Genomic DNA, 19,542 nt, shown 5'->3' with positions numbered 1-19,542 from the left:
CCTAAACCCTAATGGTAACTACAGTTACCTCTACCTCCCCTCCACAGGAAAAAACAACAACCTTTTCTCTGCTTCACAACCATTTAAAATTTTTTAAAAAAATCTTCCAAGCCAAAGCTTTTTACACCAAGTTCATCCCAAACAGAGTTTTTCTAAAATCAATGAAAACAGATTCTTATAAAGAAAGAAGCATTGGCATAACCTGTACTGAAACCTCATGGGCATAAGGACAGTAGCATAAGATTATTCTTGTACTTACTTTCGATAATTCAGTATCCTTAATTTGATGAGAATCCTTCATGCACTTCCAAACATCTAATACAATTTCTATGAATTTTTGTCACAGAATAGAAAGGGTTTTTTCCCCCTCTCTTTTGCCCCTCACCCCTGTTAAAATTTAACAGATTTCATGCTGTGTATTTCCCTAGTAACATTTGATACAAATTCAGTATTGTGATATGGAAACCAATATCCTTATCTCCTAGCTCTGTGATGTGAATATTATGTCATTTCAAAATAACTACTGGATCGCCCCCTGTTTCCTATGCTCGACAATCCCCCACTCCCTGTCCGTGAAAAGCCCCTGCTTGCTGCACTCGCCAGCACCCCCATCTCTGGCTGCTTTTGTGGAGAGAGAACCTGAGGTCATTCTGTCGTGCAGTAGGAAAAACTTTTCTATATATATATATAAAGAGAGAGAGAAAAGCAAACACTCAAATATATTTCACAGACAAATTAGCCTTATATTCAGAGAAATAATAAGAGTTTTCTAATAACTGTACTAGTTAAAAACAGGAGTTCCAAAAGAAAGTTTATTTTCTGTTTTCTAGCAATAACATCTATGAACAGTGACCATGAAAGAAAATCCTGTACCATCTTATTGGACAGCTCTTCTTTCTCTGTCCATTCAGAGTCATAAATACAGACTCCAGTGACAAAAATACATATTTATTGCTTTCATATGTAACTTTTCTTAGCCCTACACAGACAACACATATTAGGATGATCTGGATTCTACTCTTTCTTGTGTATGATCAATAGAATTGTTATCCTTTAAATGCAAACTCATTTAAAGAAGTCATTTTGAACAGGTGGCACAGAAAGTTTTAGCTGAACTCCAGGCTTTTAATTACTGTGGATAATCCTGTGTGATTCTAAACTTCCAGTATGGCTGCAAGAGGAAAAAAGCTCTTCAGTAAATTTCAAATTGTGCACATTTGATATTCACTGAGACACAATAAAAATGGAGCAAAGCTACATTTTAAGATAATTAAACTAATTATCATTTACATTAAATCTCCTGGCAGTGTACAGGAGCCTTAAAGTGTATATAAAACAAAGATTCTATATATTTTCAGAACAGTGTAAAGCTTTATGAACTTTTCACACTTCTGGAGAAGTGTAAAGGAGCCTCAGTGTAAATGAGAATCAGGTTCAATGTATTTAAAACACACAACTCTGCACCAAAGCATGACCATGAATTCAGTTCCCCACTTGGGAACAAACGTGTATGGCTCCCAAGGCCTCCTATAGGAGCCTGACACAGGATTCTGAATTTGATTTTAGGCCCCTTCATAATGTTAGTCCCTTTCAATTCAATCAGCAAGAATTCTATGCAGTATCAATTATACAGTTAAAACAGCAAAACATATAAGAATCTAAGTTACAGAATCCTGGAGTGGACAGAAGAGTAGGTTGCACTACAGCCCAAAATACAATGGGAATGAAAGGACATTCTAAACTCTGAAATGTAACATATATGTTAAATCAGATTCTGCATCTGATGCTTGGTGTGATGGGGTGTCGGGACCCTGAGGATCAGCACCCCCCAACCCTGAACTAGGGGGAGGGGAGCGGAGATGCTATGGGCCCATGAAGCGACTCCCCTGTGGCAGTGCCAGAGCTGTTCCCAAGCCACTACTGGCACATACACAGAAGCGTGTGGGGGCGGCATGCCGGCTGGGAAGACTGTGCCTGCATGGATGTTCTGGCAGCAGAGCACCAGGTTTCAAAAGTCCGTGCTGGCAGAGATAAGGGGGGAGAGTTTGATGGGGGGACAGGGTCCCTGGAGCCGGAGCAGGTGCAGGCTTGGTGGAGACCTACCCCTCCCAGAGCAGGAGACTTGCCAGTGTTGGCCGGCCCATGGGGTTCAGGAGGGGAGCCAGATACAAATTGCTTGCCCATGTTCCAGAGGGCAACCACCTACACCAGCCTAGAGAGGATGAGAGCTGAGGGTAGAAAGTGGGCTGTGTTGAGGGCCTTGCTGGAACCCGTGGGTTGGTGAGTTGTGTGGCATGTCCCCACCAACCAAGCAGAGGCTCTTAGGGTCCTGGGTTGGGACCTGAAGTGGGGGAGGGCCCTGGTCCTCCTACCCTCTGTGAACTTCAGATGCAAAAATTGAGAACTGTTAATCCAAGCCAGGGCCAAAGGGCTAGCTGTATTGGCAAATAACTTGATACAGAGTTGATAAGGACCTGGGGTGAAGGGAACACAGTTGGAATAGAGTCAGGACTGCCATCCACTAGCTCACGATGATGAGGTCTCTGTGTGCCTGAGTGAGCATTTAATGGAGCATTACCGCCCCCCAGACTGGGACACTTGGACATAATCATTGTATGTACACACTTTGAATACTGCATGCAGCTCTTCTTGCCTCATCTCAAAAAAATTATATAGTAGAACTGTAAAAGGTACAGAGAAAGGCAACAAAACTGATTAGGAACACGGAACAGCTTCCACATGAGAGATTAAAAAGACTGGGACTATTCACCTTAGAAAGGAGACAGCTAAGGGTATGATAGAGATCTATAAAATCATGAAAGGTGTAACGAAAGGGAATAGGAAAATGTTATTTAGCCCTCCACTTAATACAAGAACCAAGGATCATGCAATAAAATTAATAGGCACAAGGATTCAGGCAAACAGAAGGAAGTACTACTTCATGCAATGCAATCAATGAATAGAACTCATTTCCATGGGATGTTCTGAAGTCCAAAAGTATAATTAGGTTCAAAAGAGAATTAGATAGGTCCATGAATGGCTATTAACCAAGATTTTCAGGCATACAATGCTGTCCTTTGGTTGTTCCTAATCCTCCAACTGCCACAAGCTGGGACTGGATGAAAGGGACTGGATGACTCAAAATTGACCCCTTTTGTTCCTTCTCTCAGAAGGTCTGGTACTGGTCACTGTCAGAAGACAGGATAAGTGAACCATTTGTTTGACCCAGGACAGCCATTCTTATGCTCTTTGAAGATATGCTTGTCATTTAGCATTTCTCTACAGAATCATAGAATACTAGGACTGGAAGGGACCTTGAGAGGTCATCGAGTCCAGTCCCCTGCCCTCATAGCAGGACCAAATACTGTCTAGACCATCCCTGATAGACATTTATCTAACCTACTCTTAAATATCTCCAGAGATGGAGATTCCACAACCTCTCTGGGCAATTTATTCCAGGTTTTGACTACCCTGACAGTTAGGAACTTTTTCCTAATGTCCAACCTAAACTTCCCTTGCTGCAGTTTAAGCCCAATGCTTCTTGTTCTATCCTCAGAGGCCAAGATGAACAAGTTTTCTCCCTCCTTCTTATGATATCCTTTTAGATACCTGAAAACTGCTATCATGTCCCCCCTCAATCTTCTCTTTTCTAAACTAAACAAACCCAGTTCTTTCAGCCTTCCTTCATAGGTCTAGACCTTTAATCATTCTTGCTGCTCTTCTCTGGACCCTTTCCAATTTCTCCACCTACTTCTTGAAATGTGGAGCCCAGAACTGGACACAATACTCCAACTGAGGCCTAACTAGCAGAGAGTAGAGCGGAAGAATGACTTCTCGTGTCTTGCTCACAACACACCTGTTAATGCATCCCAGAATCATGTTTGCTTTTTTTGCAACAGTATCACACTGCTATCTCATATTCAGCTTGTGGTCTACTATAACCCCTAGATCCCTTTCTGTCATACTTCTTCCTAGACAGTCGCTTCCCATTCTGTATGTGTGAAGAATTCTGGACAATAATTACAAACAATGTTTCGAGGTCTCATCAGCATAGAAAGGCTCTAAATGTCTCATCCGAGAATCATTTAGCACTGAACAAAAATACATTCTTTCTGGGTATCTCTCACTTAATTCATTCCTTGCCATCATAGTAGTCTTGGTGCACCTTGATCCTTCCTGTACTTTGCCTGTGGCACACATAGTTGAGTCTCCTGAGGGCTAGAATGCTTTGGTCTAATTCTGGGTATTGAGCTTACTGTGTGGGTGTTGGGAGATGTTGAATGATCTGTAGTGTGCAGAAGGTGAGAGTAGGTGATCTAATTCTTCCTTCTGGCCTTAAAAACTCCGCAACTCAATGTGATTCCTTTCAACAACACATATCAAAAATAGACAAATAAGATCAACCCAAAATATTGAATCAGGTCATCCAAATAAGTGGGGTGTTATGTTCTTCTCAGGTAGTCGGCAGACTACAGAATGTCTCCCAAATAATCAGCCCCAAACTGCAGGAATGATCATTTGGTACTCTCGGTACATCTTACATAATAATGCTAATGCAATCACCAACGAATACTGTAGCATTTTAATATGGATATTTTAAATATTTTAATTAAAACTAAAGTAATTTTAAAAAATTAAAATGCATTAATGTACAGAAATTCATTTTAACTCCTTCACTTATCACAAACATAAAAAATACCACAAAATGCTACTGTAATTAACAACGGTAGGGTTTTCAGAAAAAAATGGGATTACTATCATAGTACTTATATAAAAGTTCTTATATAACAAAATAATTAACATAATCATTTGATACCTTTATTTTTTCAACTCCATTTTTGAGGGACTATGAAAGCAAATTTTCAAAACAGCATATATGTTTTATGCTATGTGTAAAAAAAACATTACAGCCCACAATTTTTCATGCTACATTATGACTGGTTTCATTACTGTTTCAAGATTTAATTTATTGCCAAAATATGAATGATTAATAAGAGATGCAAAGCAACAGCCAACAAATAGTTAACCAGTATATATTATCTGTTCTGTAAAAAGCATTCAACCAAGTGAATCTCACTGGGATTTGACAACAGATTATCCCGTCTGTTCAAAGACAAAATCATCCACACTTCCTGCCCAGTGATTACCCAGAAAACGGCATCCCAAATCACATGACCTGATGCAGTAGTAAATTACAGTTGCTGGGCAACAGTAATACCGGTGCAGATGGCTCACTGTAGTTGACATCTTAGCTATGCAGATTAATGTATAATTTACTTGTGTTAAAAACTGGACAAGAGAGGTTTCTGGGCTAGTGCTAACTTGCTTAAAAGCCTGTTAGAGTATTTTCTACTTAAAATGGTCAATTTAGGTGTTGGAAGTTCAGAGGTTTCTTGCCGTACACTGAGAATCGTTCACCTCTTAGTTTTGTTGTTGATTTTTTTTCTTGCATTAAAGACACTTGAAGCCACAGGATAACAATACTTTTAAAATGATAAGAGTAGTAAAGTAGGCATTCAATCTTCCTATGATACCCTGAATTAAAGAGTGCTAACATAGGCATTTAGTTTTCCCCTGATAAAGAATAATGGAAAATGTATTGGGTTCTTAAATGGGCATGATTCAGAATGGAATAATAATATTGTATACATACTTAGCATTTTCATATGAGGAGCTCATCAATTCTTCCAACAAATTCTACTTAGTGTAAAAATATACATTTTATTCTACTTTAAATGGATCTTTCTTATAGCAAAGTAGACTTAAAGGAGTTACAGTAGAGATTAATTTGATCCAAAATCCCACATTATTTCAGTACATAGCAATGTGTAAAGTGTAATTTAGTAACAGTAGAACTCCAATCATATTAAGAGTTGAATCTGATATATTTAGATACTAATAAATAAAAGTAGTACATACATAAATAATCTTGATCTGATTTTTTTTAAAACTTTTATTCTGTCTGCATCTCATACTTACAATAGTTTATGGAAGGATTTAAACACCTTCCACTTTTTTATTTTGCATCATGTTCTTCATGTTGTAATCAGTAATAAATAATCTTCAAGATGAAAGTTTTATAGAGCAATTGCTGCATCACAGCTTTTTCTACTGCTATAATAAAGTCTAGACATGGAATCTAGGTTTGTAGCTGTATCTTTATTTACAGAGAGTTTCTAGCCCATGTCACTTTCTAGTTCTTGTACACTAGCACAATGCTGCAATTTTTGAACTGTATGCATTATAGATAATGTTTAAATTCAATAAAAGTCTGTCTCTTTTAGCATTTTTCGAAAAGAAAATAATTAAAAGACTCAATACTGTATTAGGTTTACACAACATTGTGCACCTTTAATGCAACATTATGTCTGGGAATTCAAATTAACAAAAGTCATAATGAGGGTTCCCCCAGGTATGCAATATATTTATCAGGATGTAGCTTGATAAATTAATGAATGGGACTATATAATGAGGTTCCCTATGATAGCAGGGGATTGGATTACATGACCAAAAAGGTTCCATTTCAGACCTTTATTCTATGCTCTTATGTGCTTCTTAGTAACAAGATACTCCCAAGATACTAAAAACAGTATTTTGAACTATTGTATATAATTTTTAACAAGCTTCTTAACATAAATATAGAAAGATGTTGAGTTATAATTGCAGTGGAAATCATAAATGAGTTTCCTCAGTTTCTCTATTTAAATGCTTAATAATATGCATTTAACATGAATCTTACCAAAACTAAAAGGGTGTCATAAGGAGGAGGGAGAAAACTTGTTCACCTTGGCCTCTGAGGATAGAACAAGAAGCAATGGGCTTAAACTGCAGCAAGGGAGGTTTAGGTTGGACATTAGGAAAAAGTTCCTAACTGTCAGGGTGGTCAAAAACTGGAATAAATTGCCCAGGAAGATTGTGGAATCTCCATCTCTGGAGATATTTAAGAGTAGGTTAGATAAATGTCTATCAGAGATGGTCTAGACAGTATTTGGTCTTGCCATGAGGGCAGGGGACTGGACTTGATGACCTCTCGAGGTCCCTTCCAGTCCTAGTATTCTATGATTCTATGAAAACATCTCCTCCACAAAGACAGAGCATAATAAAATATATAATGACAAGTATTGGTATATAATTATTATTGATAATAAAGAACATTCCAACATGGTAATAAAATGGAAGTAGATGGTAACAGGGAAATAGAAGGAAAGAGTAACTACTTTACATCACTAAAAGTGTTCAATGAGTTATCTGAATATCAGAAGAGAAGGACTGAGATAAAGGTAGAATGAATTTTTTGAAAGCAGTAAGATCTCTAATGGCATGTGGTATCAAAGAGAAACCTACTGAGGAGATCTGCAAAATAGAACCAGGATATATATAACATTAAGAGCTTTTGAACTTGAGTGAATCTGACTCTTTATAGACATTCAATGTAATGAACAAACAGGTGCATTATCTCAGTACAATTCATGGCTGAGCATGTGTTATGCATCTTCTTTGGTGACACTCTACTAGCTAAAGGAGACCAAGTAGAGATGTTCCTGCTTTTTGACTGTGGTTCTAGCAAAGCAAGAGTTTAAGAGTATTCTCACCACCTTCTTTGCCCGTGTCAATCGGACTACTCATATGCTTAAAGGTCTGGAGGCCCTATGTTCAGTCTTGATTCATGACCTATGTTGTTGGCTGTTAAAACAGAAAATGTAAGTATGAAAATAAAATGAAGGAAAAAAAAACCCCAAAATGATTACATAACAAAACATATACATATTCGTGTGTGTATATGAAAAGAGAATGGGGGACAAAACATCAACTGTATTGAGATTTTTTTTACCTTATGTAAATATTGCTAGGCTCTCATATAGCACAGTGATGAATGGAGTATAAATACCTAGACAGATTAGAGAGACATATGTTGCCAGACACATTCTATTTATGGTGTGCTTTCAGTCTGGAATATGCTGCACAAAACAGAAGACAGATAATACCTTATCCAAAGACATTTGCAGTGTAAGTTATTTCAGTGTCATGGTGCAAATGATCTAATCTAGCAGTACAGTTATCACTTTTGGGTCTGGGTTATAATGAATTAGAGTGGCTAGGCTTCATATAGAACATGAATTTTAACTAGGGTTTTAAATGATGAGGGTGACTGTCTGGTGTTACTTTGTACTTTCTTCTGTGCTGTCCTGATGCAAGCGTGCACTTCTGAAGTTAGTCTGCATGGCCACTATCCTGTCCTTATTCAAGAGCCAATTCTATTATGATGCCTGTAAGAAATCTGCCAACTGGTAATATGTGTGTAGGAATTGCCATGCTGGAGCGAACTAGTGGTTCAATATCCCATCACAGATATCGCCCAGCATCTGATGCTGCAGAGGAAGGTGAAAAGATTCTTGCAGAAGGCAGTTATAGTACTTTACACAGGAATAATCATGGAACTAAACAATGAAGATCCTCTGTTACATGCTGCAGCTCTTCTCTCTACTCTAGGTTTATCTATTTATTTTTTCATTTAGAATTGTCTTTTTTGTGGACAGAGACTGTACCTGAAAAAGAGAGATTTCCAAACATAAGGGGAATAAATGGAAAGCATATAGACATGAAGGAATGATACAAAATGGGCTACAGAGCAATATAGTAGGAATATTGATATGAAAGAATGAGGATGAGGAAATGAGAGTTTAGGCAAGGAAAACTGAAAGGGAACATTAGAAACTTAGTGATAGAAATGAAGCCGTGTTAGTCTGGTGTAGCTACATAGTCCTGTATTTTATTAGAAACTTAAATGTTCTGCAGCAGATGAGAAAAATTCAGTGAAGTGATTTCAAAAGGTAAATGTTGTGATCACTGTGGTGAAAAGGGAAGATTATTTTAGCAGCATTTTGGATGGACTGGAGAGAAATAAGGACAAACCAGGGGAAAAGATTTTGCAGTAGTCCAAGTGACAGATAATGGAAGAATAAAGTATTGCTTTCAAGCACGATAGTGAAAAGAATACCTGCCCCTGCTTCTGGAATTTCCACTACATGCATTTGACAAAGTTGGTCTTTGCCCATGTAAGCTTAGGCTCCAATAAATTTGTTTGTCTATAAGGTGCCACAGGACTCCTCATCGCTCGTGAAAAGAATGTATAAGATGTTGTATAGAAAGAAGCATCAAGATTTGGCAACAGTCAGGGCATTAGATGAAAAAGGGGATAAGAAGGTAATCTTGAGCTTAAAAAAGGAGAGAAGAGCTCAGAGAGAAAAGATCAGGAATTCAGTTTTTGTTCTGTTCCTTTGAAGAGTGTCACAGAACATCCAGAATGAGATTTCAGTGAGATTGGATATTAGAGGCTGAGAAGAAGGGGAGAAGTAAATATGGGAGTCATCAACATAGAGCTAGCAGTTGACTAGATTAGAAGCACTGCTCCTTCATTTATTGAAATGATTGCACTGTGAAATAAGTGCCTTACCCATGTTTATTTCAAAGTATGGTATGAAATTCAAATTTTCTTTTACATATGTATGCAATCAGATGGTCTTAAAGGCAGCTGTATTTATTGTCTCAATGTATTGAATTTCATACCCAGGCATAGTGCCTAACTTAAAGAGTTAGTGGAAAATCAAAGATTTTTTCAAATACTTACAGCTCTCTCTAAACCAGTTTGGTTCAAATACAATAAAGGCTCTTGACTATTTCCATGGAAATCTGATATTTTAAACATAAGTTTTAAAGAAAGAAAGAAAGAAAGAAAGAAAGAAAGAAAGAAAGAAAGAAAGAAAGAAAGAAAGAAAGAAAGAAAGAAAGAAAGAAACTTTGAACCATGCTTCAATAACTGAATACAAAATGGGCCACAGAAATTTTATCAATTCAAACCACTGCACAAACAGGAAAAATTCTGCGGGGGGTTTCCGGGATACAAGAGGTATCACAAAAAAACTCTGCTGCATCCAGAAAACACGTTTGCTCTTCCACTTCCTTTTGTGGAAGAGCAAACATGCCCTTTCGGAAGCCTTGTCTTCCTCATTCTATGAGGAATAAGGGATCTTCCAAAATTTGGCCCAGTGTAGAAAAACTTCTTTGAAAAAAATGGAAAAAGGTATAGTGTATACCTAGCCTAAAGGTTATAAGAACTTCATCTTTGAATATAACTAACATCGCTACTACAGAGACAAGGTGGGTAAAGTAATATATTTTATTTGATCAACTTCTGTTGGTGAGAGAAATTAACTTTTGACCTTACATAGAGCTCTTCTTCGTGTCTTGGAAACTTGTTCAGGGTATCCTGCTCAACAAACTTTTTCAGCTTGTATTTGGCTATAAGTAGCTAACACATATTTCAAGTGACCATTCAAGGGGAAGTGGCCAATTAAAAGATGAATTTGGGCCAATAAAAATATTTCTTCACCCACTTCATCTTTCTAAAATTCTTGGACCAACATGTCACATCACTAAGATAATACTATTTTCTATTATAGTATTATGATAATACTATAATATTTCCTATGGTTGCTTAATGATTTTTGTTTCTAAACACCGTTTCTGGACTGTTCTCTTGAGATCAATTATTCCAAGCCTAGATAATCATCCAATTATTTTCCTGTAATTTGATCCAGCACTAAGTGCCACTGAGCTAGCCAGATTCAGGACATGGGAGTCACAGCAGAGTTCAGTGTACCAATGTTTCCCTTTAACTCTCATTAAAGAACACTCCTGCATAAAAAGTCACATGTAACATTCTCCAGCAGCAATATTCTCTGGTCACACCACTTTATCGTGTCCTGCAATTTATTCCAGAACCCACAGACAGTAAAACACAATTCACTCCTCCCCTAATCTTAGAATTTACAAGCATCAACTCCAGTGCAACTTTTGATATCCTAGGAATGGACTCAAATGAGTCTGAACTCATTGTATCCAGAGGAGCAGAGAGTTACTACTGGACAGCTACAACAAACCTTTTAAATTTCATTTATTTATTAAAAACCTGCCAAACAATAAATAAATCAAGTTTGCCAGAAGCAGACAGGTCATTTGTCACCAGGAACCATCCAAAAATGGTATATGCCTGTCAATGAGATGTATCAATTATCAATATACCATACCAAAGCTAAGCACAACTGGTGACTTTCTCAAAATTCATTTTCAAGCATTAGTTATTGCCCAGCTCAGGCTTCTTTCCATTAGCTATCCTAACCATTTAAACTAAAACAGAGAGAGAGAGAGAGAGAGAGAGAGAAAACCAGACCTCTTTCTGGTTGCTTCATGACTGATTTATTGTGTTTTTCTTTCTTGGTGTACCAGTTCTACTGCGCTCAAATATGTGGGTAATGCCACAAACACAGACATTGAAAACATACAAACCCAAAATGCAAGCATCTTAGGTAAATTAGAGTAGTGGGGGTTTCAAAACAACAAGAAGGCTCCAGATATGAATGTGAATTCCCATGGAGAGGATGTAAACAGCACAAATGTAGTATAGAGGTAACTAACTGAGCTAATCCACACATCAAATTAAAAAGTTCATTTAAAAACACAATATAGTTATATTATTTTTATGGACCTATTATTACAGTTACAAAGGTGGAGATCAGGGTTGGGAGTGGAGATAATGAACAGAAAGATCTCTCAATTTTAAGGAATGGTCTACTTTGTTGAAAAAAAGTTGAAACCCATCAAATTACAATTCACCAGCCAGATTTTTAAGTGATATACACCTATGTAGCTCCAAAACTCTGCCAATCTAGACCACCTGAAGCTCTGAACCTATATCTATTTCAAACACAAATGTCCACATTTGTTAGATTAAATGTTCCAGATATTAAAATAGAAAGAACTTTTAAATGTCTTATTTATTTTGTACCATCTGGACTGCTTGTTTACTTTTACACCTCACTCAGCAAACAAGCTAGTCAGTGTCACTTTCATTGCTTAGTCATTGCTAGATCAGTTCATCTTTCTGATTCACCTATATGAGCACAAGACTATGGCATGTGGGTTACAAATACAGCAGGGGAGCATTTAAATCCAAAAAAAAGTAATACTTTGTTAAAAAAAAAGTTTCATATTCCATTTCATCTTACTTATTGTTTCTATTGTAGTCATGTTTATGAGCTGGGGATGTGGACGGGAACCAATTCCCCAGGAGAAGCCCCACTTGGCCCCAGATGCCTGTGCAGCTGGGGCCAGGAACCAGATCCAACAGCTGGGGCTGGGAGATAGCTCTGAGTAAGGGTAGGAGTGGGAGCTCCACAGGATGGTGGCTGCTCCAGTCAGGCACAAGCAGTCTACAATCTAGAATCTCACTTAGTCAGTTAACTGTTTAAGCATTAGAGTAGCCTACCATTTAACCAGTTAATTGATTAATTGGGGTTTTACATCCCTATTATGAGCCCCTATCAGAAACCAGGACCCTATGGTATTAGACTAAGTATAAACACAGAACTGTCATTTTCCTCCAAAAGAGATGTGAATTGTTCGCTTAAACAACCCGACCTTCTCCTCTTAACTTGCTATAATGGGCCTGTGTGATCTACCACAAACCATAAAAGCTTCTGAATTTAGCCATAGTGAATTTTAATCCAGTTTTAGGCTTAGCATGAAAATCAGTGTTAGATGCCACTCACCTCTGTTATATGTGGATTGGGATTAAAGCCACACTGGCTGCAGACCACGGTTTGACACTGTGTGCAAGTATTGTAATTGGCCTGTTCTGGAGTATGCAGCAGCAGTTCAGTGCTAGTGCAAAGAGGACAGAAAGTTTTCTTTGGGGCTGATTCACCGTGTGCAGCTGTAATTATTTGTTTCTGTGAAGGCTTACCAGGCCCTGGTTGCTGGCCTGATGGTTTTGTAGGTCCTGGTTGCTGTGATGGTAGCTTTGCAGGCCCTGCTGGCTGAGGAGATGGTTTTGCAGGCCCTGGCTGCTGGGATGGCTGTTTACCAGCTCCTACTTGCTGAGGGGATGGCTTTCCAGGCCCTAGCTGCTGAGTTGGTTGTTTAACCGGCCCCATTTGCTGAGGAGATGACTTTACAGGACCAGGCTGCTGAGAGGGTTGTTTACTAGGTCCAGCTTGTTGAGGGGATGGCTTTGCAGGACCTGCTTGCTGTCCTGGTTGCTGAGATAGTTGTTTTGTAGGGCCTGGGGGCTGTGCTGATGGCTTTGTGGAAGCTGGTGCCTGGGATGGCATTCTAGCAACATCTGGTAGCTGGGGTAATGTTTTGGTAGGACCTGGTTGCTGTGGTGAAGGTTTTGCAGGACTCTGTTGGTGAGGTACCTGCTTTGTGGGTTCAGATTGCTGGGGCTGAGTTCTCTGTGCCCCTCGTTGTTGAGATGGTTGCTTGGCTTGTTCTGAGGGAGGGCCTACTGGCTGACCAGGCCCTGGTTTCTGAGCTTGTTTAGCTGCCCCAACCTGCTGCTGTTGGGGTGGCAGTTTGGAAGGCCCTGTTTGCTGGGGTACAGGTTTGATGGGCTCTTTTTGCTGACTTGTTGGCTTTGGAGATTGTTGCTGAGTTGGATGCTTTGCTTGTCCTTTTTGCTCCTCAGGCTTTCCCTGGTCTTTCTGAACTGCTTTTTGTTTCCTATTGTCATCTTCCTTGGCTGCATCTGAGTCCGATATCAAATCAAAAGGATTGAACTTGTTTACAACTGAAGTGACTGCACTTAATGGATTGGCCTCAGAGAGGAAGCTAGGCATCATACTTGGCTTCTGATCTTCTTTAAAATCAGTCCTGGATTTAGATTCTCGTAGACTAGTGGAAGAAGGGCTCCTTCCAGGAGATCGTTGTTCTGTCTTCAACACATCTACTGTTCTGCTTTTGCTTAAACTGGATGGAGGCTTACCTGGCTGTCTTGCATAGTGATTGATATCAAACTCAGGATGTCTGTGGAGAGAAAAATATGGTAAAATGAAAAAAGTGAGAAATTAACTATAAATTAGTTGCAATTATTGAACTTTTTGTAATAATTATTTTAAATGTAAATAAAAATAAGGTAAGAAAGTTAAACATTTGGGCTCCTGCATCTGCAACTGCTTATTGCATTGAAATATTCCTCAGTAGGACTACTCATATGAGTAAAATTACTCAGGTGCATTTTCTTTCAAAAGTCTGAAGTGCTTCAAAATTAATCTGTGATTTTCCATTTCCTCTATACCTAGATGGCTAACTCTTCACAGTATCTTTTGGGGTATATACTTCAAACATGGACACAAAAAGAACAGAAAAAGAGAGAGGTGTTCCATGATTAGCAGGTCAAAGAATGGCCATTCAGGAGAAATACTAATGATACAAAATGTTGACATAATTGTGCTTTGGCTATTTAAGCCTACTTGTAGTGGTGTATTTACAACTGAGTATGCATCAGTGCTCTGAACCTAAAATCCTAGTAGATCAAGAAGTAGAGGTGTCTTTTATTATAGTATTTACACTGGCATTCATGAATAATACAAGAAAAACATCTCTTCATGTGGATGAAGCACAGACTACCTAACAGAATAATGCTTTTGCTTCATGATTAATAGCACTTAAATTATCCCTCCCCCTACCTCAAAAAACAAATTTTATCTGACAACAAAATGCTATCTGTCTTATTCTGCTGGGGTTTTTCCTTCTGCCCAGTCTTATTTTCCTTTATTTTATAATAGAATGCCAAGCTAGAAAAAAAAGAAGCCAAGTAAAGAAAATAAGTGCAGTATGGTGTTTTAATTGTTGCTCTATTGTTTTGTACCTGGAGGGGAAGATATTCTATTCAGTCCTCTCGTAGCTAAGTTAAAGGGTGTGTCATGATGTTCAGTTTTGTGCTATCATTGAGTCTTTGCTAGAGGATATATTTTCCCCTGTGCCACCATTATGTTGCAGGTATACGATTAATTGTCATATCTCAAATTAAATATAATCCAACATTTTCAAATATGTTATTTCCTTATATACAGTCATGAAAAACAGGCAGTCACTCAGAGGGGTAGCCATGTTAGTCTGTTTCAGGAAAAACAATGAGGAGACCCGTGGCACCTTAAAGGCTAGTAAAATTTCTCTGGGCCTAAGCTTTCATCGCCTGGAACCTACTGTGTCAGGTGCATGAAATGGAAATGTCAGTTGTGCAGGTATATATACTTATGCAAAAATGGCTGTGTTGCTATATGGAGAACCAGTGCTAATGAGGCCATTTAATCATAATGAATATGGCTCATTCCCAATAGCTGATGAGAAGGTATGAATACCAAAAATAGAGGAAATTATATTGGTAATGAGCTAGCCAGTCTCTACTCAGAACCAGTCTGAGAGTGATAAGTTTGAATATGAATTCCAACTCGGCAGTTTCACACTGAAGTTTGTTTTTGAAGCTTTTTTGCTAAAGTATGGCAACTTTCAAGACTTTTATTATCATCATGTTAGCTCTACCTATCAGGATTCTTTCAATGCTACACTTTTATTCCCTCCTCCCTCTTCCCCCAGGTTAGATACATGGATTCCTGGGAGATTTATTACATGAATACATAACCCATTGAAGAATTGTTTTATTGACTTCAATGAGTATTGAATTGGGCCCTTACAAATAATAAAGTTATGCCCAGTATGGTCCAACCATGAACTGAGTCCATAAAATGTTTGCATATTTACTACAAAGCTTTCTAGCTGCCAGGCAAGCCCTATCTGTTTTTAGTTCCATGCCACTGTGAGGTACATATTGGATGAATCGAAAGGTGTAATTATTATGTTATTATTATATTATATAGTGTATGCTTGCCTGAGAATTTATCAGCTATTGTACTAGTAAAGGCTGTGTATGGTTCTGGAATGACTGCTTGTAACTGTTTTAGAAGTTTGAAAACTTAGGTTCAAAACAGCAAGACTCAGAGAAAAAATGGAGGCATGATCAAACAGCCTAACCGTAGTGTAACTGAGAATAGTGAATACCAATGCTTTGAGAAACAGAATTTTAAGTTCATGTCAGGAACTATGAGGTTAATTGCAATTCCTCATGCATGAAGCCAATAGAAATTAAGATGAAAAATCAACTAATGATGACTTTCCAGGTCTAATTAATTGTGAACTTTTAAAAATACTCATGAAAGAAGCAGTCAGTCTCTGCCAATATTATCTGTGAATATGTATCCCTTAGAAAAAGGAATATCATGACAAAATTGGCACCAATTTCCAATGCCCTACTCAGTTTTTAGTATACCAATATCTTGTTACCCAGATTATTACTGTTTTGTTGAATTAATAATAAAAACAAAAAACTTGAATTGAACAATTACTGCTTGATGTTACCGGGCTTCATGTTTACAGTGGAGACCATGTTTGTTTTGCTGTTCCTCATAAATGAATGAACAAGGAAACATACTGTACCTAAACTGTGGAGGAAAATGGCTTAGAGGACAAATGTATTGAAGCCTTTTATCTTTGCAATAATAAAACTAGATTTAGTCCTTTAGTTTTGGGCAGAGGAATGTGGGAGTACAGTTTTTCTAATCTTTTCTACATCCATGTGACAATGCAATTTTAAGAACCACCATTCATTGTAGTGATTCACTGCTTTTATAGTTTTTGATACTCATGTATAATACAGTACTTAATTTTCATTTTTTTTCTAGCAGGGAATTTCTTGTTGCCAAACATTTTTAAATGGAGAGGACTCCATAATTTTAAAAGGGAAGCTGTTTTCGAGTTCTTGGGGGGGAAGTCCTTTCTTTGAATCCCAATACCTTAATTATTTTCTCTCTCTTTCTCATTTAGGCCCTGATTCAACCAAGCACTCAATTTCAGTTCTATCATTATTAAGGCTTGATTCAAAGCCCATGAAAATCAATTGAACTTTCATATCAGCATGTTTTGGTTCGGGTCCTGAATAGCTTGAAAACTTTCTTGATTAAATGAGACTGTTTACACCATCCACTAAAATAAATTCTTTTAAAGCCAAAATAAAGTATTAATATTGAATGCTAATTAAATGATCCTTCATATTTACAGAAAATACATATATATGAAAACAGATATTTCCTGCTGGGAAGTGTTTACTTTCCTAGATACAGTACATTTTTGTACTAATAAAAGACTCTATTCTGGAAGAATAAATACAGTACATAGGAAGCATTAGTGCTCAGGATAGGCTACTTTCACAACACTTATTCTCAAAATACAAGATCATTTTCTTTCAGCAGTGACAGACAGTTGCTAATCTATTTAATCATTTAAAATTTACCTGAAAATGAAGGGGCTTTACTAGAAAGTGTCCTAGTCATCTAATGAGTTCTTACAGTATGGAACTAATCTTCCACTAGTGTAAACAAACTGGCATTGTGCCACTGACTTTCTAGAGAGCTAAACTGATTTCCATGAGCTGAGGATGTGGCTCTATGCGATTCAGTTATTGTACAGTCTACTAACTGAAAGTTGTCTCATTACCTTCAGAGGTGCTGAGCACCCAAATATCCCACTGAAGCTAATAGGTGCTACAGTTGTTCAACACCACTGAAAAATCAGGTCAGTTTTATATAGGTGGTTCATTTAAAGCTCTCAGATTTTTAGGGAAAAGTATTGGAGCTTATACTTAAAGGGTTAAAGTGTCATAATATGATTTACTTGCTCTTATATCAGACCAGCTGCTGCATTTCCAAAGACTTGAAAGCACTAGCCCTCTAAAAATATATATAACTATGGTGCTAATTTTATACAGGTGAAGGGGCAACTCTGTATCTTATTACTTATATTGCTTGCTATTAAAAAGTCAGTAGTTGTCGAGATGTGTCACACAATGGTATATAGAATATCAATTTCCTGTTATATTTAGAATAGGAAATAGCAATGGTAGCTCAGAATTTCAGATATACTGTATAACACTTTGGATATGATGGCTACCACTCTACACTGAAAACAAAATTCATTAATATAAAAAAAAACCCTGAAAGGCAGTGCAGTAAGGGCACCATAACATCATACTACACAGATTCCGAGCTTGAACTTTGGTGTCACTATTTGAATCATACTAAAATGAAATTAGAATATGCAGGCTATGAATGTATTATTGGGAACAACCCTGCACTGGCAAGCAGACAGAGTAGATGATTTAAAAGATCTTTCCTATCACAAATGTATTTGCTCGTGTAGGGTTATTCTTCAAAGCAACAGCCTCCCAAAAGAAAAAAAAAGTTTGAATTTAAGGAATTTCAGCACCACCAAGCTAGCCAGTTGTTTATGTCAAAGTCATTGTGTGACTGGTCTAAAGGCTATGGAAGTCAATTGAAGGACTCCTACTGAGACCCATGAACTTTGGATTAGGGCCCTCAAAAGGCAGTCTCCTTCCCCACAAATCCTGTCAGCAACAGCAAAGAGCGAGTAAAGCCACCGAGCAAGAATGGATACTTGGTAATACCAATAAGCATGCAGACATCTTCCTCCAAACTGGTAGATTAACCTGAAAACAATAAACTTTTAAAACCTGCCTGGTTTTGTGATATCACAAACTGCTACATAAATAGGGATTTTGAGCTTAATTATGCACCACTGTTTTCAATGGGAGCTAGGGGCTATTGGCTATAAAATTCTGTCCTTCACAAACTTTCATTATTTGTCCATTCTGAACAAACATGTCAGAGATACACAATGAAACCTCAGTTTCAAGAAAAATGGACACAGTCATTTTAGGTGTAATTCCACTGACCTCTGTAGAGTCCCTGTAGGGTGGATTTGGTCCAATCCTTCTTTGTGTGAGTGTGTTCTCTAGCATTCACTTATATATGCCTGACATTATATAAAATGAATTGGCATTTATCTCGGGTGAGGTCAATAGGCCCCAAGAACCAGTGAAACAGGTAATTAAAGGAGGTTCCTTTTTGAATCCTACTTCAAGACAAACAACACATCTAGCCCCTGGAAAGTGTAAACTGCAAACTAGCCGTACCTGGATTGAGAAACGGGCACTTTCAGGACCCTGGACAAGGAAAAGGGAATCCTCTATCTTCCCATGATCATCATGTGAGTTAACGATACTTTTACCAGCACACAAATTCCCTCTCTGGGCAAGCAATAGATTAGTAGGAGCAGACAGCACCACACAAGCTACAGAAGTACTAGTCGTCTGCCCCCGAAGATTTAAAACACAGAATAAGAGAAGACATAAGGGGAAAGCACACGGGGAAAACACAGATCCTTTGGTCCTTGACTATCTAAACTAATCCACTGTTACTTGCAGAGGCGGATTAAAGACCCTCCAATACAATAATGCCCTGGAGTTTGGGAAGATTCAGCGAGACTCCATCGCTCCAGTAGCAGCCGCCACAGAACGCCTCGGCGTGGGCAAAGCGCTGCCGGCTGCTATTCTAGCTTGGGAGAGGGGCACCCCCAGCCAGCACCTCCATGCAGAAAAAAGCACCACAATTGTTGCGTCTGCCGCCCTCCCGCTCCCTTGACACCGAAGCGACCCAGCCCTTGGGTCCGGCCCGGGGAGGGGCAGGGGAAGCAGCCCCCTAGCCCGGAGGAGGGTTATTGGTGACTAGGGAGAGCAGACGCTGCATCCCAGGGTCCGTACTCACGCTCCCTCCCCAGCCGCCTGCAATGCAC

At 38.3% G+C, this 19,542-nt stretch overlaps 1 protein-coding gene across 1 annotated transcript in view; it reads right to left on the bottom strand.

Annotated features, from left to right (window-relative positions):
* Positions 1 to 19,542, bottom strand: part of PCLO (piccolo presynaptic cytomatrix protein) — a 506,430-nt gene that overhangs the window by 486,322 nt on the left and 566 nt on the right. Inside the window, exon 2 of the mRNA XM_014570493.2 lies at positions 12,609 to 13,863. Coding sequence (XP_014425979.2) covers positions 12,609 to 13,863 — 1,255 coding nt within the window. The remainder of the gene's footprint in view (positions 1 to 12,608; positions 13,864 to 19,542) is intronic.

The sequence above is a fragment of the Pelodiscus sinensis genome, chromosome 1, assembly GCF_049634645.1.
Source record: "Pelodiscus sinensis isolate JC-2024 chromosome 1, ASM4963464v1, whole genome shotgun sequence".
NCBI classification, from domain to species: domain Eukaryota; kingdom Metazoa; phylum Chordata; order Testudines; family Trionychidae; genus Pelodiscus; species Pelodiscus sinensis.
This window is presented reverse-complemented; position numbering and strand designations above follow the sequence as displayed.